The 24,602-nt window shown below is 45.6% G+C and overlaps 2 protein-coding genes across 2 annotated transcripts in view; one reads left to right on the top strand and one right to left on the bottom strand.

The window, feature by feature from the left end:
• Window positions 1–1,521: 1,521 nt before the first annotated feature.
• Window positions 1,522–11,059, bottom strand: TCTA (T cell leukemia translocation altered). The gene is made up of 3 exons (XM_068252910.1): window positions 10,776–11,059; window positions 7,607–7,661; window positions 1,522–3,449 (listed from the first exon to the last, which is right to left on the bottom strand). The coding sequence occupies exons 1-3, from the start codon at window positions 11,023–11,025 to the stop codon at window positions 3,407–3,409; spliced, it is 348 nt and encodes a 115-aa protein (XP_068109011.1). The 5' UTR covers window positions 11,026–11,059; the 3' UTR covers window positions 1,522–3,406.
• An 828-nt stretch (window positions 11,060–11,887) lies between these two features.
• RHOA (ras homolog family member A) overlaps window positions 11,888–24,602 on the top strand; it is an 81,188-nt gene continuing 68,473 nt past the window's right edge. The window contains exon 1 of the mRNA XM_068252907.1: window positions 11,888–11,977. Within this exon, the coding sequence (XP_068109008.1) occupies window positions 11,938–11,977 (40 nt within the window). The 5' untranslated portion in view covers window positions 11,888–11,937. The remainder of the gene's footprint in view (window positions 11,978–24,602) is intronic.

Below are 24,602 nucleotides of genomic sequence, written 5' to 3'. Positions count from 1 at the left end.
ATACTAGGCTTGACGTGCGCATTTCGCCATTTCTCCATGGAACTTTTCATTTTGATGGGCAAGCGCAATAGTTGCTTTACGTGATGTAACGTTCGTTCTAACGATCAGATCGTTACACACTTTTAAAAGCTAACTTTACTTAGGCCGTTCTTTCCTCAATTAAAAGATCGTTTGTCGTTCATAACGAACGATCGTTGTCGCATGTGTGCACGTAGCTTTAGGCTTCCATGATTCTCCTGCAGCTCACCATTTCAGTGCTAGGTCCCTCTAAACAGGACCTTGTCAAATACTTGTGTACCACCAACGCCTCTGTTCTGGGTATGCGCAAGTAAGCACCGCTATTACCTGGTATAACTTAGGCCTCTTTTTCATGGACAGTTGATAGGCAGTGAAATGCCGCACAAACTCACATCTGCCTGCTGCCGCCTGGCAACTGCTTGCTGCTGCTTGATAACTGCTCATTGCTGTCTGGTAACTGCTTGCTGAGCACACAGTTCAACTGTCGGTGGAAAAGTGGCCCTTACACATATACTTGTATACGATAGAGAGTGTTGCCACACGAAGAGGAGCCTTGAGGAGGATCTGGGAAGCCTCTGGACCATCCAGAAACTTCCCACTACTGAGGTAAGTATCCATCATTATAAGCCAAGTTATGCCATAATAATATGAGCAGAGTAATATCAACCATCACCTAATCTTGACATACTCCTATAGAGCCCTTTCTAATGTACTGGGTGCTTTCTATTGTATAAGGTGACAGAAAAGGCCACTGTAGACATTAGACAAGGCATGAATAAACTCGTTGCTCTCAGTAGTGCCAGTTCAATGGTCATGTCTGAGACTTCCAGCATGAGGTTTGGCATTGATGAGACGAGAGGCATGATGAAAGCTGCAGCGCTGCATGAATGCTCTTCAGAGAGTATATGGGTTGAGAAGAAAGGAGGCACCCAATTCGAAAATTTGTATAAATTATATCAGAGCTTGTATCAAATGACACGTGCTCTTATTGATTAAAACCATTGACTCGTAATAAAATTGAATATGTTTTCATTTATTACATGCGAACAGCACTGTGACAATGCGTTTCTCAGCGTGAAGCCGCTTCCTCAGGTCAAATAAGTGCCTTAAAATAAAACAGAGTGGCGCTCAGAATATTCAAATTCTGTCAAATAAGATTAAATACAAACAATCAACATTCAATAAAATACATATATATGTGCAAAAGTATATCACATGGGTATGTGTAAAAGCATAGACAGAATTGCACATATATATGTATTTTATTGAATGTTGATTGTTTGTTTTTAATCTTATTTGACAGAATTTGAATGTTCTGAGCGCCACTCTGTTTTATTTTAAGGCACTTATTTGACCTGAGGAAGCGGCTTTACGCCGAGAAACGCGTTGTCACAGTACTGTTCGCATGTAATAAATGAAAACATTCAATTTTATTACGAGTCAATGGTTTTAATCATTAAGAGCATGTGTCATTTGATACAAGCTCTGATATAATTTATACAAATTTTCGAATTGGGCGCCTTTCTTCTCAACCCATATACTGTACCCTACTTAGTAGGGTCTTCGTTCTCGCTTTTATAGCGAGCCGAATATTTTTTCATTTGGAGTTGCGACCGATACCTAGCAGGAAAAGGCCGAGTGGGGACGGTATTTCCCCATCTGCGTTAACGAGTGGTTGCCTCTTTGGAGCAACCCAGACTTGTGAGTATATTTTCACCAGAATTACCTCACCCCAAACCCAATAAGACAATATTACACCAGATCGGGCTCCCGGTGGTCGGGTGCTTTTTTGGTTTGTGTTTCACCAGCTTCAGAGAGTATATACGGCTGGGTTCAGACATGGTGTGGTGCGATTTGCGTGTGCGGCAGAAGAGTCTGCCGCAGGACATTGCACCATTCCATACACTTGTTTCCTTGCAGCAGATAGCACCGACAGGGAAATTGCATTCCCACGAATGTCTGCGCAAGTGATGTTGGACATCTGACAGCTAAGTCACGTGCACACTTCCGCACAGGATGTGTGTCACGAGATTCTGACAGCATGCGCGCTGCTACCGTTTACTTCAATGCAATCGTGTGCAGTGTTGAACTGATTGGCAACGCGCTGCAGCCTCTGCATTGCTCGAACCACTTCCGTCGCACTGCAGATATCGTGTCTTATCTTACTGACCATAAAGGAAACCTCAAGTACAAAAAAAAAAAAAAACAAAAAAAAAAACACAATTTGCCCATTCACTTACCTGGGGCTTCTTCCAGCCCCCGGAAGTCTTCCTGCTCTCTCGCCGTCATCCTGCACTCCACCGTACTTCACTGTCCCCCTCCAACACTGGATGCACATTCTTTGTCACGCTCCCATGGCTGGAAACGCTCTGCGCTTGCACAGTAAGCAAAGATTGTTACAATACATGCACAGAACACTCCTGGCCGCCTGTGCCACATGCGCAGTGGCCAGTCGACTCGTCAGTCGGGTGGATTACAGAGTGGGAAATTGGAGGAGCGGCGGAGAGCGGGATGATGGCGAGGGACCAAGAAGACTTCAGGGGGCTGGAAGAAGCACGTACACAAGTGTACACCGCCAGTAAGCTAGGCGCAGGGTTTTTGAACCTAAGGTTCACTTTAATGGCCACTGAGACAAAGGATTGTCGGGGAGAGTACCAAGATGTCACTGCCCATATGGTGTAGAGAGCAACTGATGTATTTGAAGCATTAGAGGGCACTATATACATGTCTATGGGTATAAGACCCCAATCGCTGCAGGCCAGCAGGTGACCTCTATGAAGAGGTGTCATTATCGGTCAGATAACTTCTGATCTTGCCTTCACATAGGCACTGCTGGTCAATCGCTAGTAAAGCAAACATCTCCAGTAAAAGCAAAACAATCGCACCGATTTCACCATGCGTGCTGCAATCCCATCCACTTCCTAATTCTATGATGTTCCCGCTTGCACCATATACGCATCATACTGTGACTAAATATGAAGGGAATACCACCAATCTCTGCAACATCATTTCACATCAAATCCTCCAATCACCAACTAGGATCAGCATGGAGAAGTACAAACACTACTGCCCCCTAGAGGAGGCAGAGGTCAGTGCTATCTGTAGGGTCCATTATCTTTCAGCTGTAGCATAAGTGCTCCTGTCAGCATTACATTCTGAAGCTCTAGGCAGCCATGCGAGCAGTAATGGAGGTGTAAAGCCACACACATCTGTTAGACAAGTATCCTCTCCTCTCTGTTCCCAGACCGAATGGAGAGGCTATTTCTGTCACGAGGCTGGTCCCGTCTTGTCACACAGGATGGAGGGAAGCGGGTGAGAGAAGTGGGCGGCTCCTTCACATGTGCCTTGTCATCACCCTCAGCGGAGGGAACAGCAACGGAGTCTCACCTCACTCCTGGTGAGTCTTCAGCGATTCTGTACTGGAGCTCTCCCTGGAACAACAATATTATCCTATCATCACTTTGAACTGAAGCTCTCGCTGGAAGAATACAGGTATTTCCCATTATCACTTTGTCTGAGCAGCCACTCATGACACTACTGCTAGGTACACACAATGCAATTTTCTGATAGATTTACGGTCAGATTGACCATTTCCAACATGTTTTATTTAAATTTTTTCTATGGAAAAATCAATCGGAAATCAGATCGGACATGTTAGAATTAAATGAATCTGTCAGAAAATCTCATTGTGTGTAAGATGCCCATACATCAGATGATGTAAGGGCAGATTGATCATGAGACAGATCTCTCTCTAATAGAATTTGATCAGAGAGAGATCTGTTGCTTGCCCATACACCACAGACCATTTTCTGGTAGATTTCATCATGAGTCGGTACAAAAATCAAACCTCTGACTCCAGGTACCCAAAATTTACTAACTCCACAGCCCTAAAAATCCACGTACGAGAGAACAGCGCTAGAGACTTGGGCACAGGATACAGCTGGTATATGGCTGATCCTGCTGCTGCACAAGTTCCGGGCCATTTTAAAAATACTATTCCCCCTCCAGGCCGCCATGGATGCTGGGGAATGAAATAATTAGCCTTCCAGCAATTGCTGGAAGCAGAATTATGTTATAAAAGTAACTTCAGCTCTGGCTTCTGACGGCGCTGAAGTTACTCCCTGTGCCTGCTATAGCCGTAATTCCTATTACGGCCTATGGTGGCGCCCAAATCTCCTGCGCTGGTTTCAGCGTGTTCGTAAAAATCCACCCAGCACCTGCCTGGTCACCACAGCCCCCAATCGCCATTGATAATTGGCCCAGTTCAAAAATCAGCCCTTTCCCCAACACCAGGAACCACAGCTCTGGTGAGGACATAAGTCAACAGAGGACGTCAGTATGCAGCAATTCAGTATGTTGTGCAATTATGGGCTTGTCCTCTGACGTGTGTATGTGATGGATGAAGAACATAAGTTACACATCACTGAATTGGGGGACAATTTTTCATGTGACCCACGTGTGTGCTGTATGGGGTACAAGTAACTGCCAACATAATCAGAAGGCAAAACCGGCTAGGGTATGGCAGAAGTTCAACACATTCAGGAAAAAAAAAAAAAAAAAACACCACAGCCCTTATTTCCGCAGTCAGTATGCTGCATCACACAGACTGCCCATCCTCTCAGGACTTCTCATTAACTTTTTCATCCCAGATTTGAGAGCAGATCAGCAGGACTGGCAGGCAACTGGTATTGTTTAAAGCGGATCTGAGAGGAAAAACTATAACAAGTAACTTGTCTATATATATATATCTTATCTAAAGTTTAAGTTTACACAGCAAATCTAGCTGCAAACAGCTTCAATAGTTTATGATTATTTATTCCTGTGATACAATGAGGGCAGCCATGTTCTGTTTGTCACAGGCTGAGGGCTGGAGATGCTATCAGCTTGCCTGTGTGTAATGTGACAAATTCAGTCCCCTCTCCTCCTCCCCTCTGCCTCTGAAATTGCTGGCTAGTAATACCTCCTCCTCCTGCCCAGACTGAGCTCCCATAAGCCCTTGCTACAGTGCCAAGGCACTCTAAAAAGCTGTGGGCAAGGCTTGTTTAGTTTATAGGGAATTAGAGTATTAAAATAAAACAAAAAAAGTATTTGGCTTGAGGAATGCCCTATAAACTATAGGAAGGAACACAATTATGCAATGAGTAAAAGTTTATCTCGGATCCACTTTAAAAGCAAACAAATAAGGCAGCTTCCAAATACCTTTCACTTCAGGTGTCCCTTAAAGTGGACCTGAACTCTTGCACAGGACAGAAGGACAACATAGAAATGCACCCTGTATGTATTTAGAGAGTTTAGCCTGTCTAATCCCCCTTGTCTGTGACTAATCACAAGTTGTAATTGGATATCTCAGATGAGTCAGCCACTGCAAAGATCTAATTGGTAAACACAGGATGTTAACAATATGTCTGCTTCCATGAAAACAGGAAGTAGATACAAATCCTACAATAAGTCTGCAGTGTATCAGCTGTAACAAACAAATTTTTTTCTTGAAAGATTATTATGCTGTTGCATATCTTTTAGAGCAGAAAGGACGTTCTGCGTTCAGGTCCACTTTAAGAGTTTAGATGTTTAAAGAGACTCTGTAACAAAATTTTGAGCCTTATTTTTTCTATTCTATAAGTTCCTATACCTGTTCTGATGTGGTCTGTCTTACTGCAACCTTTTCTAGTTGCACTGTCTCTGTAATAAATCTTATCTTCTTTCCTCTGTCGTGTCTGTCGGCAAGAGGCTGGAATGTGTGGAATGTGCAGCACTGCTTGTCATTGGCAGAAGCTTTACACACCCCCTCCAGGCTCTGCATGAGTCACACCAGATAGCTGTTCACAGCCTATGATACTCTGGTTAGAAGCCAGTCATTTGTTTGTAAACACTGCCTAAAACTATTAATTACAAGCCAGGATTGCAGCAGGGAGTGACAGAAACAGCACAGAGGGGCAAAGGGGAACATAAGGAATAGAATGGTATGCTTTTTATTGTAAGAATATTAGAGTACAGATTATTGTTAAACAAACAAGTAACAGTGAGAGACGGGTTAAGATAAGTGCTTCAGAAAATAGCACTGTAGTTGACTAAATTAGTCGGAGAGCTCAGAGAAGTGCTTTTGCATAGATAACAAGTGAAGTTTCTTAAAGAGACTTTTTTCAGCCTTATTTCAGCCTTATTTCTTCTATCCAATAAGTTCCTATACCTGTTCTAATGTGGTCTGTGTTACTGCAGCCTTTTCTAGTTGCACAGTGGCTGTATTATCTCTAATCTTCTCTCTTCTGTCGGCTCTGTCGGCTGAGGCTGGAATGTGTGGAATGTGCTGTGCTGCTTGTCATTGGCAGAAGCTATACACACCCTCTCCAAGCTCTGTATGAGTCAGAGACTGAGCTACTCTCAAGCCTATCACACTCTGGTTAGAAGCCATGTCTTTTGTTTGTAAACACTGCCTAAAAATGGCAATTACAAGCCAGGATTGCAGCAGGGATAGGCAGAAACAGCACAGAGGGGCCCAGGAGAACATAAGGAATAGAATGGTATGCTTTTTATTGTAAGAATTTTAGAGTACAGATTCTCTTTAAGAGATGCTATTAATTCTGAGCCGATATAAGTTTTATGCAACTTGGAAATGGACCAAACAGCAGCTAATGCATTTGACTGATCTATTTACATGCTGCAAACTTGCATACGCTGAGAATTAGCATGCGATTGGCCATTCCTAATGAAGATGCAGAGGATCAGACTGGTCAGTCAAGTAGCATATTTTAAAAGACAACTGAAGTGAGAGGGATATGGAGGATGCCATATTTATCTCTTTTTAAAGGTCAACTGAAGTGAGACTATGGTTCCTTTTAAATCATAACAGTTGCCTGGCAGCCGTGTTGACCTATTTGGCTGCAGTAGTGTCTAAATAACACCAGAAACAAGCATGCAGCTTATCTGGTCAGATCCGACAATGTCAGAAACGCCTGATCTGCTGTATGCTTGTTCAGGGTCTGTGGCTAAAAGTATTAGAGGGTCAGCAGGAAAGTCAGGCAACTGGTATTACTTAAAGGAGAACTGTAGTGAGAGGGATATGGAGGGTGCCATATTGATTTCCTTTTAAGCAATACCAGTTGCCTGGCAGCCCTGCTGATCCTCTGCCTCTAATACTTTTTGCCCTAGACCCTGAACAAGCATGTAGCAGATCAGGTGTTTGACATTTTTGTCAGATCTGACAAGATTAGCTGCATGCTTGTTTCTGGTGTGATTCTGCAGGCAGATAGCTCAGCAGGGCTGCCAGGTAACTGGTATTGCTTAAAAGGAAATCAATATGGCAGCCTCCATATACCTCTCACTACAGTTCTCCTTTAAGTCATTCACTGTTCCTATTCCACCATTTCAGGCCTCCCTAAGGGTTCCAAGACACTTGTGCCATCAGTGTGCTGCTCTGATGATACCCCACGGTCTAGAAAATGTTCATAAACATTACAGGTCTGACAAGCTTTTGTGGTCTTCTGCAGAGTAACAGAGAAGGGAAGTACACATAATTTATCAGTCTTATCCCGCTCACTCTGCAGGAAAGTTCACAACTGAATGATTATGACCATCATGCACCTGGACTCACCAAATTGGGAAGTGGGATGGATATTCTGGTGTTCCACCATTTTGACCGCCTGTACCTGTAAATGGAGAAAAGAGATGTGAGTTCTGGGAAGAGGCGTACTTCAGTGTTAGCACATGTTGGCTGGTTGTGTTAGAGAGAATCCTGGTATCCTGAATGGTCATCCATAAAGCTCAGTTCACACTTGCTGGAGTGGCAGCATATCCATATAGGATAGGTCCTTGGCATTGCCTGCTCAACTTGGGAGCGGTCGGAAGGTTTTCACATTATGGAAATGTAATGGACAAATCCAGACATGGTGAAGGAGGATGTGTGTGAATGTCCCCATGCGCTCTCACCGGTGAGCATGGGGCCATTCTGCATGACTGTTGGCACTCACTCTGGGAAGTCGTCCAGCCCATTTGTTTTGCCTATTGTACAGGGTTACGATTGATGGTGCTATATAAATCAGCAATAATAGTAAAATAGCTGGACAGTGTTGTAGTAAATAACAAAATAGGAGGGCCTTACCCCAGGATGACCAGAAGGCAGTGACAGTCAGCCCATGGTTCTTCCAAGTGATGGTAGTGAGAAGTATAGCGGATTATAGAGTAGTGCTATATAAAGACAGCACAGTAGCGTAGTGGATAGCACTCTCTCTTTGCAGCTCTCTGGTCCGAATCCCAGCCAGGGCACTATCAGCATTTGTATGCTCTCCCTGTGTTTGCGTGGGTTTCCTCCAGACACTGCACTTCACTTTCCCCACACATCCCAAAAACATACAGATAATTGGCTTCCTCCTAAATTGGCCCTAGACTATGATGGACGTATGACTATGGCAGGGATTAGACTGTGAACCCCTCTTAGGGACACATGAATATATTCACTCATAGCTCCCAACTGTACCCCTTTTGGAGGGACAGCCCCTCTTTGGTAACCCTGTCCCTCTTCCAGGACTGATGAACAGATCTATGGAAATATATTTATTTCTCTGCTGAAAAAATATGTTTAACTCTAAACTTTATTCCCATCCTTTAAAAATGATATATTTCTTATTTTCAAATGTTAATATGAAGGAAAACAAACCAGGATAGAAAGGACCAGTGTGGTTTAAATTAAAAAACAACATTTTTAATATAAAATCTTCATGGCACGGGCGCGCAATAGGTCAATCGCAAACCAACTGCTGGGTACATTTGCGGCCGCGTACCATTAAAATTTGCTGCCGGCACTACTTGCGGCCAATCAGGGATGAGGAGATGCGTGGCTGAAGGGAAGAGGCCCTCTTCCCTTCAGCTACACATCTCCCCTCTCCATCCCTTCTCTGATTGGCCTTGAGCAGTGCCGGCAGCAGAATTTGATGGGACGCAGCCATACGAGTGCCGCTCTCTCATCTGCCGGCTCGCTCGCCTTGCATGGAAGAGGAGCCGTGGCTAAAGGAGGGATGACCAGGACAAGCTGCAGACACCACCGATGGTGGGAGGTAATTTTTTACTATACTGGGCACCTATACTTAGCTACCTATACTTAGTAGGTAGCTACCTATACTTAGCTACCTATACTAAGCTACCTGTACTGAGCACCTATACTAAACTACCTGTACTGAGCACCTATACTAAACTACCTGTACTGAGCACCTATACTAAACTACCTGTACTGAGCACCTATACTAAGCTACCTGTACTGAGCACCTATACTAAGCTACCTGTACTGAGCACCTATACTAAGCTACCTGTACTGAGCACCTATACTAAGCTACCTGTACTGAGCACCTATACTAAGCTACCTGTACTGAGCACCTATACTAAGCTACCTGTACTGAGCACCTATACTAAGCTACCTGTACTGAGCACCTATACTAAGCTACCTGTACTGAGCACCTATACTAAGCTACCTGTACTGAGCACCTATACTAAGCTACCTGTACTGAGCACCTATACTAAGCTACCTGTACTGAGCACCTATACTAAGCTACCTGTACTGAGCACCTATACTGAGCACCTATACTGAGCACCTATACTAAGCTACCTGTACTGAGCACCTATACTAAGCTACCTGTACTGAGCACCTATACTAAGCTACCTGTACTGAGCACCTCTACTAAGCTACCTGTACTGAGCCCCTCTACTAAGCTACCTGTACTGAGCACCTATACTTAGCTACCTATACTAAGCACCTATACTTAACTACCTATACTAAGCACCTATACTTAGCTACCTGTACTGAGCACCTATACTATGCTACCTATACCGAACACCTATACTAAGCTACCTGTACTGAGCACCTATACTAAGCTACCTGTACTGAGCACCTATACTAAGCTACCTGTACTGAGCACCTATACTATGCTACCTATACCAAACACCTATACTAAGCTACCTGTACTGAGCACCTATACTATGCTACCTGTACTGAGCACCTATACTATGCTACCTGTACTGAGCACCTATACTATGCTACCTGTACTGAGCACCTATACTATGCTACCTATACCAAACACCTATACTAAGCTACCTGTACTGAGCACCTATACTAAGCTACCTGTACTGAGCACCTATACTAAGCTACCTGTACTGAGCACCTATACTAAGCTACCTGTACTGAGCACCTATACTATGCTACCTATACCAAACACCTATACTAAGCTACCTGTACTGAGCACCTATACTATGCTACCTGTACTGAGCACCTATACTATGCTACCTATACCAAACACCTATACTAAGCTACCTGTACTGAGCACCTATACTAAGCTACCTGTACTGAGCACCTATACTAAGCTACCTGTACTGAGCACCTATACTATGCTACCTGTACTGAGCACCTATACTTAGCCACCTATACTTGGCACTTATACTTAGCTACCTATACTGGACACCTATACTTAGCTACCTATACTAAGCTACCTATACTGGACACCTATACTTAGCTACCTATACTAAGCTACCTGTACTGAGCACCTATACTTAGCTACCTATACGCTAGGTAAATACTACGCGGCGCCACATAAATACTAAATAATAATCTATAGGGTGGTATGTCACTGGAATGACAGTATTGGGGACTACAGAGGGGTAGTGATTTGAGGGTGGCCTGTATTCCTGTATCCATATGTTATGCAGTGACGTGGGTATGGGAAGCCAGTGACCGGATTGGGGTGCACTGCAACACGCTGGTGTACAGCAAGTCTCACCCTGGCGGTAGTAGAAGCCGGTGACGGTGGGCCCGTAGCTCCTCCAGGCCAGCTGGATGGCAGTCAAACTTAGAAGCAGCCAGGCTAGCAGGAGGCGAAAGATGGAGGCGCGCAGGTCGTTATTCTCCCACTCCCGGCTGAACTCCGCCCCCAGAGCCAGCACCGAGGAGAGCAGCTGCGTCACCAGCTCCGAGCCCCACATCCCATCGCTCTCCCCCGCTGCCTCCAACTCCGCCATCTTCTCCGCCATCACCGGTAGACGGCCATCTCACATCAAACCCCGCCCACCGTCAATCTCCGCTCCAGCAACGCCCAGCTACTGAGAGTCTCCACCAATCACCAACCAGCAACAACATCAACCCGGCCCACTGCCTGTCAATCTCCATCCAAGGTATTGAAAGTCTCTACCAATCACCAGCAAGCAAAAAAAAAAAAACAACCCCGCCCACTACCTGTCAATGTCCGTTCTTGCTCCGCCCATCTACTAAGAGTCATACCAATCACCAGTCAGCAAGAGCACCAACTCCGCCCACTGTCTGTCAATCTCTGTGCCAGCTCCGCCTAGCCACTAACAGAGGTCCACCAATCATCAGCCAGGCCACAGCACCAATCCTGCCCATCTCAGCGTAAGCCCGCCCAAGTCTCTACCTATTAACAACCGGCCCCAGCAACAACCCAGCCCAGCATTGGCCAGTGACAACTTCATCACCACCCACTCTCCAATTGTTGTTTCCAGTCACCGCCCATCGCAAACTAGTAAATAGTAGCTAAAACCACCCATTTGACAGGTACAACGTCCAGCACCGCCCACCATCTGCTTTTAGCACCACCCCTCGCCAGCCAGACGCCCCGCCCCTATTTGGATTCTCACATACTACAGAACGCCCTTCTCTTGTCTGCAACCTTCGCTAAACTTCTGGGAACTAGACTCCACCCGCTTTATTCATTCATGCAGTTCCTATAAGTAGCTCCGCCCTTCGACCGCCGCTCATAACATCCATCCAAGCCTGTATCTTTTTTAGCCCCGCCCATCGCATGTGTCTGTGGCGTGCTGTAATTAGGAGGGTGTGGTCTGTTGAGCGTCTCCCCTTTGTTACCATAGAAACATTTCACTAGCCACAGCGAGCCGAGTTGTTATGACTGCAGGGGGAGGTGGAAGAAAATGTTGGATATGAGACCTTTGACTAGCAGCATTGATTCAGGCCAGGATTCCAACCACCATTTATTAATATGATTATTATATTATTATGCATTTCCCTAACATTTTCCACACGACAGGACTTTACAGAGTAGTTACATCAATAGCTGTCCTTCAGAGAAGCTTGCAATCTAAGGACTGGGATCCACTAGGCGCAGGGCCAGATTTAATATAAGGCACTGTAGGCACGTGCCTACAGACGTCTGATGCGGGAAAGGCATCTCACTTCCCTCCCTGAGCGACTTTCTCCCTCCTTCCCTATGCTGAGTCCCAAGCAGGGCATAAATGAGAGGTCACTCAACCTGCTTTCGGCATTCTACTGACGAGATCTCTCTTCAGTCGGGGGCACTTCTAGCTACTTAATACTGAGGTTCCTCTAGCTACCTAACAGGGGCGTAGCAATAGGGGTTGCAGAGGTAGCGACCGCATCGGGGCCCTTGGGCCAGAGGCAGGGGCGTAGCAATAGGGGGTGCAGAGGTTGCGACCGCATCGGGGCCCTTGGGCCAGAGGGGCCCCGAAGGGCCCTTATTCAACTACAGTATTAGCTCTGTATTGGTCCTGTGCTTATAATAACCACTTCTATAAATACTTTGAATAGTGGTAATCATTAACACACTGTTCCCCATCCCCTTCTTGCACCTCTGACACTCTAGTTGCTATTGGCAGGTTTTGGTGCGCCGTATCAATTGTTATGTATAGAGTGCTTGGGGGGGGCCCCATTGTAAAACTTGCATCAGGGCCCACAGCTCCTTAGCTACGCCACTGGCCAGAGGGGCCCCGAAGGGCCCTGCCTCAATTACAGTATTAGCTCTCTATTGGTCCTGTGCTCAGAATAATCACTTCTATAGATACTTTGAATAGTGGTAATCATTAACAAGCTGTTCCCCATCCCCTTCTTGCACCTCTGACACTGTAGTTGCCATTCTTAGGTTTTGGTGTGCCGTATCCACTGTTATGTACAGAGTGCTTGGGGGGCCCCATTGTAAAACCTGCATCGGGGCCCATAGCTCCTTAGCTACGCCACTGCTACCTAATACATACCTCCCAACTTTTTGAGATGAGAAAAAGGGACAAATGAGGGTGAAAGAGGGACAGGGCTCCCAAAAAGGGACAGTCCCTCTGAAAAAGGGACAGTTGGGAGCTATGCAATACTTAGGGGCACCTCTGGCTACTCATTATTGAGGGTACTTCTTGTTACATATTATTAAGGGGCACCTGTAGCTACCTATGACGCAGACAAGGGAAGTAAGGGCCCTTTTCCACTAGCGGGGTTTGCGATGCTGAACCGCAAAATCACAAACCGCTAGTGATTTTTTAAATCGCTACGGTTTGCTAAATAACATAGGAATCGCGGTAGGTTATTTCTACTACCGCGATTCGTTTTTCCTCAAACGCGATCGCACTGTGGAGCGATATTTGCCATGATTTTGCTATGTACACTACAGCATAGCAAAATCGTGAACGCAATCGCCGGAACTTTCCTGCACTTTGCGATTCAGCAATCACTAGCGTTCAGCGTGAACGCTAGAGATTGCTACTGGAAAAGGGCCCTTAGGGAGATGTGGTAGCAAGCACACTTGCAGTGCGGTTCAGCTGGGTTTTGTAGGTTCATGGAGGGTGAAGTCTAAGGTACCAGGACATCTGTGCCTATAGGCTCCTGTGATGTAAATGACTGGGCGTGCTTTGGAAGCACTTGCCAGTGGATCCCGATAGGGTGGTCCCACTAGCAGTGTTTGGTAGCTTGCAGCAGTTTGGTAGTGATCCCGAAGCAATCGCATAAGTAACTACATTAGCCAAATCGCGATAGAGCTCTGGGAAATCTTGACACTTCTGTAATTATGGAAATTGAGGGAGCTTTGTGCTTTTGCAAAGCGCCTGTAGTTGGTCCCAACCCTAAAGCCTTGCACACGCTGGATGGAACACGGCCAAGAACAACCCCCTCTGACGAGAATCTAGAGTGTGTACCTCAGCCTGTCATCAGCACAGCGGAGCGACAAACTGTGTGTCCAAGAGCATTATTTTCTGTACTCCTGCCCTGTGACACACTTTGCCTCATACATGGCTTTATTCACAATCACACACGCGGTAATGGATTTTTTTACCGTGTACATTTTTTTCTGCATTCACTAAAAATTTTCCGCATGTGGGAATAATGTGTAAAAAAATTGCGGAAACATGCGTAATCGGGCGGTAAACAGGCTTTAAGGCCTCGCTGCAGGGCCTTACAACTCAGCACACAAGTGATCCCCCCTTTTCTGCCCACCAACAGAGATTTCTGTTGGTGGGCTCTGATCGCTGCTGGGTTGTTTGTTTTTTTGTCTTTTTTTTTTTAAATAATACATTTCACCATTTTTTTTCTCCCCAGCCCTTCCTCCCTCCTCCAGCCAATCAGCACGATCGGCTGTAATAGGCATCAGCCTATGAGAGCCGATCACTCTCCTGCCTCCCAGGGGGCAGCCATGTCACGCGGCTGTCCCGACTCCCCAGTACAGCACTGCTGTAGATTGCAGTACTGTACTGTAACGAATGTGGAACTTTCTCCGTGATCAGCGCACAACGCGTGCGCTGACACGGCGGAAATCCTCCACAAGCGTATATTTGCAGGCACCCAGCAAAAGGTGCTATGCACCTGTAGAGGGAAATTCCTGTCGGCAGATGGCGCTGGGGAGTGCAGAGGAACCAATCCTCTGTACCTCCACAAGTGCCAGACAGGAATTGTACGAAGCGCAGAACGCAATCGCAAGAGAGGCGATTGCGAATGAGATTGAGCAAAGGGACAGGTTGTATGTGTGTGCGCCAATCCAGTCGCCACCCCGCGACCGCGCACACACAACAGCAGATATGAAATAGGAACGCGATCGCGAGAGGTGCGATCGCCAGACGTGACACAAGGCAGATCAGAATAGAATACGAGGGTAGCAAAGGCACAGCAAATAATACAATAAGGAGATACGGAAAATAACAAACGCTAGCTAACCGCGAACACCGCACTCATTCGCAACAGTGCACGCGGTTATGCGCGGTCTCCACGTGATAAGCACAATAGAGACAAGCACGCCTAACTAACAATCGACAGACAAACATGAAACAGAGGACGCGAGCGCTTGCTCAACGGTTACCTCACCGAGCCTCCAGCAAGTGTAGCAGACAAGACAGACACACGAAAACAGGGACAAGCGAGAGATAGGATCCACAGCACTAGCGAAAAGTGGCTAGCGCAATCCAGGTACAGAGTAGCAGAACAGAAGGATCCCCAGCGCTAGCGAAAAGTAGCTAGCGCGATCCCAGAAGACAGAACAGAAGGATCCCCAGCGCTAGCGAAAAGTAGCTAGCGCGATCCCAGGAGACAGAACAGAAGAGATAGCTGGTAGCAACCGCTGCACCAGCTATACTCCAAGAACAGAGATCAGAACCATTTCCTGTCGACCACCTTTGGGACAGGACAATGGCAACAGGCAAGACAAGACAGAACAGGCAATACAGATAATACAACCTGACTGGGCTTGAAGGGGAGCCTAAAGCAACCCCCAGGAATTAACTATACTAGATAGCAATGGCTGACACTCCAGCAGTGTCCATCAGGAACAGACCATGGAAAGGAAATGACCAGCCAAGCCTTCTGGGAAACATAAAGCTCTTATAGTGCCAGTCATCAAAGAAGGCAGGTAGGGGATTTGCATAACGAATGTATGCAAATTCCCCAGCAAGAGAACAGACCAGAAACTTGCAATGGAAAGACAGGTCTCTGTTCCAGAGACCTGCAGCCCACAGACTAGAGGAATGGACAAACAGCTGTCTGCCTGTGCAGCCAGCTGAGCGGATCATCACATGTACAATGTAAATAGATGTTGGTATTGCCGTCTAACAGTCTCCTAGTGATGATTGGGAGAATGATGATGGAGCTGAGCTCAGTCATTCAAGCAGAGATGGGCGCCGCTGCAAAACCCCGCCCCAGGACTTCACACCAATTGGCAGTGAGTGGTCCTGGGGATCAGAGATGTCGCAAACCTCCGATTTTTGGTTCGCAAACCCTGTTTGCGAACCTCCGCAAAAGGTTCGGTTCGCGAAAAAGTTCGCGAACCGCAATAGACTTCAATGGGGAGGCGAACTTTGAAAAATAGAAAAAATTCTAACGCCTAGAAAAATGATAGAAAACATGTTTCAAAGGCTCTGAAACCTGGAGGCAGACATGATTGAGTGAAATACACATCAAATGTCCCAGGCTGACATCTAGGTTTCACACAAACCCCAATTTTAAGCCTCCCTCCACCCTCCTCCCTCCTACCCTTTTACCTATTCCCTCCTACCGGAGGGAGGAGGGTCTCATCTGTCAGAGAATTATATTATTTCAAAAGCCAGTTTACATACCATAGCTGAGAATTGAACCCAGGTCTCACTGTGTGGTGGGCAAGTACCTTAACCGCTGTACCACAACAGTACTAACTGAAGCTGGCCTAGCATTTACCATTTATGCTCAATCCAAGAGAAAAATTAGACAAGATAGCAGCATTAGGAAGACTTGCCTATGGTCTCCTACTGAATAGGTGCTGGCTTACTAAACAGACAGAGACAAGATTCAAACCCTGGTCTCCTGTGTCAGAGGCAGAGCCCTTAACCATTACACCATGCAGCCACTGCTTACAGATATGTAGCCAGACATGGCCTTGTCTTTTGTGTTCAACAGTTGTCAAGAGAAAAATTAGACAAGATAGCAGCGTTAGGAAGACTTGCTCCTACTGAATAGGTGCTGGCTTACTGAACAGACAGAGACGAGATTCAAACTCTGGTCCCCTGTGTCAGAGGCAGAGCCCTTAACCATTACACCATCCAGCCACTGCTTACAGATATGTAGCCAGGCATGGCCTTGTCTTCTGTGTTCAACAGTTGTCCAAAGAGAACCCCAGATAGCCAGGTAGATTCATATCTCTCTCTCTCTCTCTCTAGTAGGGATGGTGACCGCTTTCCGCGGAATTGTATTTTTGAGCATAAATAGATTGAGCATAAATGGTACATGCTAGGCTGGCTTCAGCATGTAGTGTTGGTGAGAGAGAGAGAGAGAGAGAGAGAGAGAGAGAGATGACACGGGAGACCAGAGTTTGAATCTCGTCTCTGTCTGTTCAGTAAGCCAGCACCTATTCAGTAGGAGACCTTAGGCAAGTCTTCCTAACACTGCTATCTTGTCTAATTTTTCTCTTGGATTGAGCATAAATGGTAAATGCTAGGCCAGCTTCAGTTAGTACTGTTGTGGTACAGCGGTTAAGGTACTTGCCCACCACACAGTGAGACCTGGGTTCAATTCTCAGCTATGGTATGTAAACTGGCTTTTGAAATAATATAATTCTCTGGCAGATGAGACCCTCCTCCCTCTGGTAGGAGGGAGGAGGGAATAGGTAGAAGGGGAGGAGGGAGGAGCCCACAAGAGCCTAATTAAAATCTCCCTAGCAGAGTGTGTAGCAGCTGTCCCTTAACTAATTAGTATAGGCAGATGAGTGAGTCAAATGGCTCAAGGACCTTGCCTTGTATAAGGGGGGGGTGGGGCTCCACCAGTGAGTGCAGTCTGATTGGCAATAATGTGTCTGCTGACTGTGATGTAGAGGGTCAAAGTTTTGCTCCATAGAGTATTATGGGGCGAATCGAACTTCCGGGAAAGTTCGCATTTGGTAGGCGAACGTGAACCACCGAAGTTCGCCTGGAACCGTTCGCCGGCGAACCGTTCGGGACATCTCTACTGGGGATGTCGCCACGTCCATGCCAATTGGCCTGGAGCGGTCGCTAAGTTGTTAAGTAAAAATAATGTGCCCCTTTTTCTTTGTGAATTTGTTTTTATTTGCGGAAATTAGCGACTTTTGCGTAAATGTTTCCGCATTATTTGCAAACTATTCCCACACTTTTTCCACATTTTTGTGGATTTGTGAATGTCAAGATGTTCTTATTTTGGTTGCAAATTTACCACAAGTGGATTTCCGCATGCGGAAAATGATTGTGAATAGAGCCCAATGTTGGGTAATATTTAAAATCAGAAAAATGTTGGCAGTATTGGAGGTAACTGAAGTGCCCAGAGGAAACCCACGCAAACACGCAGAGAATACAGCGTGACACATGTCACTCTCGGCTCCACTCTGCACATAGATTTTCCAGCGTTTAGGTCCACAACTAATATACCAGCAAGCTAAAGGTGGCCATACACTGCTCGATTTGCCATCAGATACGACCAACAGATAGATCCCTCTCTGATCGAATCTGATCAGAGAGGGATCGTATGGCCACCTTAACTGCAAACAGATTGTGAATAGATTTCAGCCTGAAACCGATCACAATCTGTGGAGCTGCCGCTGCTGCCGCCCCCACCTGCATACATTACCTGTTCCGCCGGCGCGACTTCCCTGGTCCCTGCTGTCTTCTTCTCCGCTCCGGGCTCCGGACCGTTCCTGCAGCTACTGAACTTCCTGTCCAGGGGAAGTTTAAACAGTAGAGGGCGCTCTACTGTTTAAACTTCCTGCCGGGACAGGAAGTTCTGTGTAGCTGCAGCAGTCCTGAACCCAGCGCAGAAAGAAGACAGCGGGGACCAGGGGAGTCGCGCCGGCGGAACAGGTAATGTATACCCGCTGTATTGCGTTGGTCGTCGGGCATTCAAACGCCGCTATCGACGCACTCCCGACCCGCCGGCGATCGAGAAAAATCTTCCGCACGGACGGATCGACGGGAATCGACGGGAACAATCGATTTCGGACAGAAATTGATTGTTCTGTCAGCGGTGTGCGCGGCGATTTCACAGCCGATTCGATCACTGTGATCGAATCGGCTGTATATCGGCGGGAAAATTGTTAGGTGTATGGGCCCCTTTAGAAGGACAATGTTATCTAAAATAACAACCCTTGGTTACATTACACACACCTAGATAACTGCCGTCACATGTAGGCCTCAGGGGGTGTTAAGCGCTTTTCTGATCACCGTCGATCAGGAATTTTCAATGACCAATTGTGCTACTTCCATGTAGTACGACAGCTTACCTAAATAATCTGTTCATAGTATTCAAAATCTGTTGGCCCTCATACTACATGGAGGTGGTAACATTGGCCGATCAAAATTGAATATGTGTACAAACCCTAAGGCCTGGTTCACACTTGGATCGTAAATCATGACTTTGAGGTGCAACATTTCTGAAATTGCGTTTCAAGAGAACAAGAATCGCAACATGATCGCCACCAAAATGATACATGCAGCACATTTGTCAATTATGCAAATTGCAAGCGCTGCATCGAGAATGACCCCATAGGGGTACATTTGCCACAGCACTTTGCTGATCACAGGCTTACTGTAATTCAATAGTTTTTCCCTGCTTCAGAGCTGGAACCCACTAGAGCGGTTTTTGAGCGTTTAGGGAGCAATTCAAAACGCTAGCGATTTCCCTAAACGCTCAACTGTTAATGGATGGGCCAAATTACATTGGAGAGATTGCGATTAGCAAAATCGCAATTGCAGGACATGCAGCATTTTGGGAGGGTTTGTGTTTCAATGTAAAGTATATAAACACTGGTGTAATCGCTCCACATAGCGATTTGAGTGCGATTTTAAATTACTGTAAAGAAAATTTTGATACATTGAAAAAAAACAATCAGAAGTAAAATTTCTAATCGCAAATCGCTACACAATCGCTGGCAAAAAGCTTACACTTTTTAAAATCGCTCCCAAAAGCGACAGAAAACGCTCATGGAATCGCTTACAAAACGCTTATCAAAAACCTCGCTAGCGATTTGTAGTGGATTCCAGGCCTCAAGTTTCTTTCGGTTTCTGCGATAATTGTCACCTGTAAGGAAAGGATCCCTTCAGGGACAATGCTGTACAGATGCATTTCTAGCCTTCAGGCTAGTGATGCCTTCTGTTGTTATCAGGGCCGGATTACCGACCAGGCAACAAAAGCAGTCGCTTGGGGCCCCATTCAGAGTCAAAGGGGCCCCATTAGCACATAAACCAGCCCTTGCCATCCTGTCAGCGGTGGCTGGATGGTATAATGGTTAAAGGGACTCTGAGCAGTGCAGTAACTATGGAAAGATGCATATCATTTTAAAGCTCTCTTTCTCCTCTTTCCAATGATATCTAAACGACTGCTCTATGCCTTTTAGTTTTCGATATTTTCGCGATTGAAATTGCGGCCACAGGACGACTTTTCTCCAAAGTCAGCGGTGGCTGGATGGTATAATGGTTAAAGGGACTCTGAGCAGTGCAGTAGCTATGGAAAGATTCATATCATTTTAAAGCTCTCTTTCTCCTCTTTCCAATGATATATAAACAGCTGCTCTATGCCTTTTAGTTTTCGATATTTTCGCGATTGAAATCGCGGCCACAGGACAACTTTTCTCCAAAGTCAGCGGTGGCTGGATGGTATAATGGTTAAAGGGACTCTGAGCAGTGCAGTAACTATGGAAAGATTCATATCATTTTAAAGCTCTCTTTCTCCTCTTTCCAATGATATATAAACAGCTGCTCTATGCCTTTTAGTTTTCAATATTTTCGCGATTGAAATCGCGGCCACAGGACGACTTTTCTCCAAAGTCAGCGGTGGCTGGATGGTATAATGGTTAAAGGGACTCTGAGCAGTGCAGTAACTATGGAAAGATGCATATCATTTTAAAGCTCCTTTTCTCCTCTTTCCAATGATATATAAACGGCTGCTCTATGCCTTTTAGTTTTTGATATTTTCACGATCGAAATCACGGCCACAGGACGACTTTTCTCCAAAGTTGGCAGCTCGATTCAGCACAATGCAATGAAATATAAGGAACCCAGGGGGATATAATTACAAACATCATGCTGGTAGGTGTGAGGATGTAATGAATTAGTTGTGGGTATGCTTAAAGGCATATCCACAGGCACTGCTTGGAGTCCCTTTAAGGGCTCTGCCGCTGACACAGGAGACCAGGGTTCGAATCTCAGCTCTGCCTGTTCAGTAAGCCAGCACCTATTCAGTAGGAGACCGTAGGCAAGTCTCTCTAACACTGCTACTGCCTATAGGGCGCGTCCTAGTGGCTGCAGCTCTGGCGCTTTGAGTCCACCAGGAGAAAAGCGCGATATAAATGTTATTTGTCTTGTCTTGTCAAATGATGCCGTGCGCTGCTGATTGTCTTCAGAGCCAGGCTCTCCTCCTAGGTCCCCCTCCTGCTACTGTGCGCTCTGCCGCTGCCCACTCCACCCTCCTTTCCCACAGAGAACCACAGCTGCAGCAAGAATGATAGCAGCAGATGGCAAACGCTCACTCACCTATCCATGATCCAAGCAATAGAGATCCCGTCATCTGAAACCCATCTGTCTCTTCTACAGTGCAGCCGCTCGCTCTGAACTCCCTGATTCTCAGATCAGACATGAAGTAGGAAGTAGTAATAGTAGTAGTAACAGAGCGGCAGCACTCTAGAGGAGACAGATGGGCTCCGGATGACGGGACCTCTATTGCTTGGATCGCAATAGGTGAATGTGATTCATATGGTGCTGTCATTCTCCCCCACTGCGGCTGCCTTCTCTGCTGGACTATCGTATTCACTGGGATGGAGGCTGCATGGTGGCTGTCTAGTTTGGGAGGAAATTGGTTGTTCGGTGGTGGGAGTGGTTATGTAATTCTGTCTGGGGAACAGCTTCCGGTTTGGCGGTGTCCAGAGCTTTCTGCTATTGCCAGGCTGGAGATGCAGGGGGAAAGTGCTGCTGCTGTGATATCTGGCGCCCTCTTCACAGGGGTGCCCCAGCCCCTGAGTGCAAATGTCCCAGCCATTCATCTCTCACTCTGCATTTTGCCGCTGCTATTCCCTGCATTGTGCACCCACAGAGGAAAGCGTGCTGTTGCCCATAGCAACCAGTAGCTTGGCTGCCCGGTGTGTGCGACATATTGCTGTGCAGCTGCATCTTCTGATTCTATTACGACATGATGGGGGGGCCCAAATCAGTTGCTTTGCTTAGGGCCCCATTTAGCCTTAATCCGGCTCTGGTTGTTATGGAGGGGGGGCGAAGCAACTGTGATTGGCAAATGACAAAGTGGATTCCTGCAGGTGGGGGAAAGGAAATACTAAGAGTATAGTATCAAAGGTATGCAGTGTATATGCAAAAATACAAAACTTTAATGTAGTAAAACGTGATAAAAAAAAAAAACACACAGAATAATTAACCACTTCACCACTGAGGGGTTTTACCCCTTGAGCACCAGAGCAATTTTCACCTTTCAGCGCTCCTTCCATTCATTCGTCTATAACTTTATCATTACTTATCACAATTAAATGAACTATATCTTGTTTTTTCCGCCACCAATTAGGCTTTCTTTAGGTGGGACATTATGTCAAGAATTATTTTATTCTAAATATGTTTTAATGGGAAAATAGGAAAAAATGTGGGGAAAAAAATCATTATTTTTCAGTTTTCGGCCATTATAGTTTCTAAATAATGCATGCTACTGTAATTAAAACCCATGAAATGTATTTGCCCATTTGTCCCGGTTATAAAACCGTTTAAATTATGTCCCTATCACAATGTTTGGCGCCAATATTTTATTTGGAAATAAAGGTGCATTTTTTTCAGTTTTGCGTCCATCCCTAATTACAAGCCCATTGTTTATAAAGTAACAGTGTTGTACCCTCCTGACAAAAATAAAATAAAAAGGTCAGTCCCTAAGGTAACTATTTATGTATTTTTTTAATTGTAAATTTTTTAATTTTTTTTTTAATTACAAAAAAAAAAAAAAATGGGGAGTGTGGGAGGTAATGAGTTAATTTTTTGTGTATAAGTAAAGAATTTGTATGTGAAAAATGCTTTAGGGTGTAGTTTTACTATTTGGCCACAAGATGGCAACAGTAACTTTTTGTTTAATGCGACCTCCATGCGTCCTTCCAGAAGTACTTGGAGGCTGGGTACGTTTTTTTTTTTCACAATGATCGCGCTGCTTATCGGCAAAGCAGCGGATCATTGCGGGGCTTAGATCAACGAACGGGAATGGATTTTCCCGTTCATTGATCTCCGGGCGGGCGGCGTGTTTACGAGCGGGAGTGCGCGCTAGAGTGAGCGGGAGCGCGGGCAGCGGCGGGAGCGCGGAAAGTATGGATTTCTCCGTCCCTGGGGGTGAAAGGATGGAAAAAGGGATGGAGAAATTCATACAGGCGGGGGTAAAGTGGTTAAAAACAGGAGCAAGCTGCAGAGCTTGACAAACCACATTGCTGTCCAGCCATTATTATAGTCATGCCACTCGTGCATCCAATACACAAACAAGCTGGTTCGAGATCTCAGATTTTATGGGTGGTACCACCTTAAGTAACTATGGCTTCAATTCATCAAATGCTATTCCTTTAAAAAAAAAAAAAAAAACATTCGGGAAAATACCGCATTCGGTATTTTAGACTTTTCTTTGCTAATTCATCAACATTTTCACAGGTGCGGTAGAAGTTCGATAGTTTACCGAAACCCACTGACAAAAACTTGTTCAGTAACAGCAGAAGAGTCTCTGTTGTTACATGCTGTTCTCCGTGCAGAGACAGTATTACAATTTAAGAGGCATCCTGACATCCCTTTAGATGTGCATGTTTGTTATACTGTTTGTTATACACCCACTGCTTGCTCTAAATCTGTCTATTAGTCTTTCTTAACATTTTATTTAACTGCTACAGCTTAATGAACTTCCAGGGGACGTTAAACTTGCCCTGCTTAGGTGATTTCCCCACTAGTTCCTCCGCATCTTCAAACAGGAACCTAATGGGTTAAACTGCCAAAGGGCTTCAGGGGAAACCTGTTTTGTTCCCTGTTTCCTCTGTTGGCTGCCTGGGGGGTAGAAAAGTTTGTCCCTCCTGACAGGGCCTGTTTCTATTGGCTCCCTGCGTCTGTCAATCTTGGGGTTATCCACACGGAAGTCATTCAAAGCTGGTTTCCAACAGAGGAGAGCTGACGGTAATGATCAAACGTGTTACAGTGTTTTACCGCATGCTGTAACCTTCATGTATTGACAATTACTGACGTGTTGAGGTATTTACTGCACAAGTCAGTAATTTACCTCACTGCTTGGTAATGTCAGCTTGCCATCGGGTGACAACCTTAATGAATTGACATTTTCCTAGGTGCTCAGCAATGCCAGCTGTTTTCTGCATTACCGTATGTTAATGTGCTGCATGGATTGAGAATCTTTGATTATGGACTCTACAGTATATCAAACTTGTATCTCAGATGTTCAGATGTGAAGGCAGTTCATTAGGTCAGCCACAGGTAGCAGATGGATTAAAGCTGTCATGCGCTAGGCGATGAAGTAAACTATGCTCCATATCACATCCATATCTTAAAGAGAAACTCCAACCAAGAATTGAACTTTATCCCAATCCCCCTTTTACATGAGAAATCTATTCCTTTTCACAAACAGACCATCAGGGGGCGCTGTATGCCTGATATTGTGGTGAAACCCCTCCCACAAGAAACTCTGAGGACTTTGGTACTCCTGGCAGTTTCCTGTCTGTGAACCTTGTTGCATTGTGGTAAATAGCTGTTTACAGCGGTTTCCAACTGCCAAAAAAGCATGCAGCAGCTACATTGCCTGCCAACAGTAAAAATGTCACCATGTAATAAATGTCAGAATGTAAATCAGGGATTTATAAGATTTTACAATGGGCAAACAC

Source organism: Hyperolius riggenbachi, chromosome 9 (genome assembly GCF_040937935.1).
Source record: "Hyperolius riggenbachi isolate aHypRig1 chromosome 9, aHypRig1.pri, whole genome shotgun sequence".
NCBI classification, from domain to species: domain Eukaryota; kingdom Metazoa; phylum Chordata; class Amphibia; order Anura; family Hyperoliidae; genus Hyperolius; species Hyperolius riggenbachi.
This window is presented reverse-complemented; position numbering and strand designations above follow the sequence as displayed.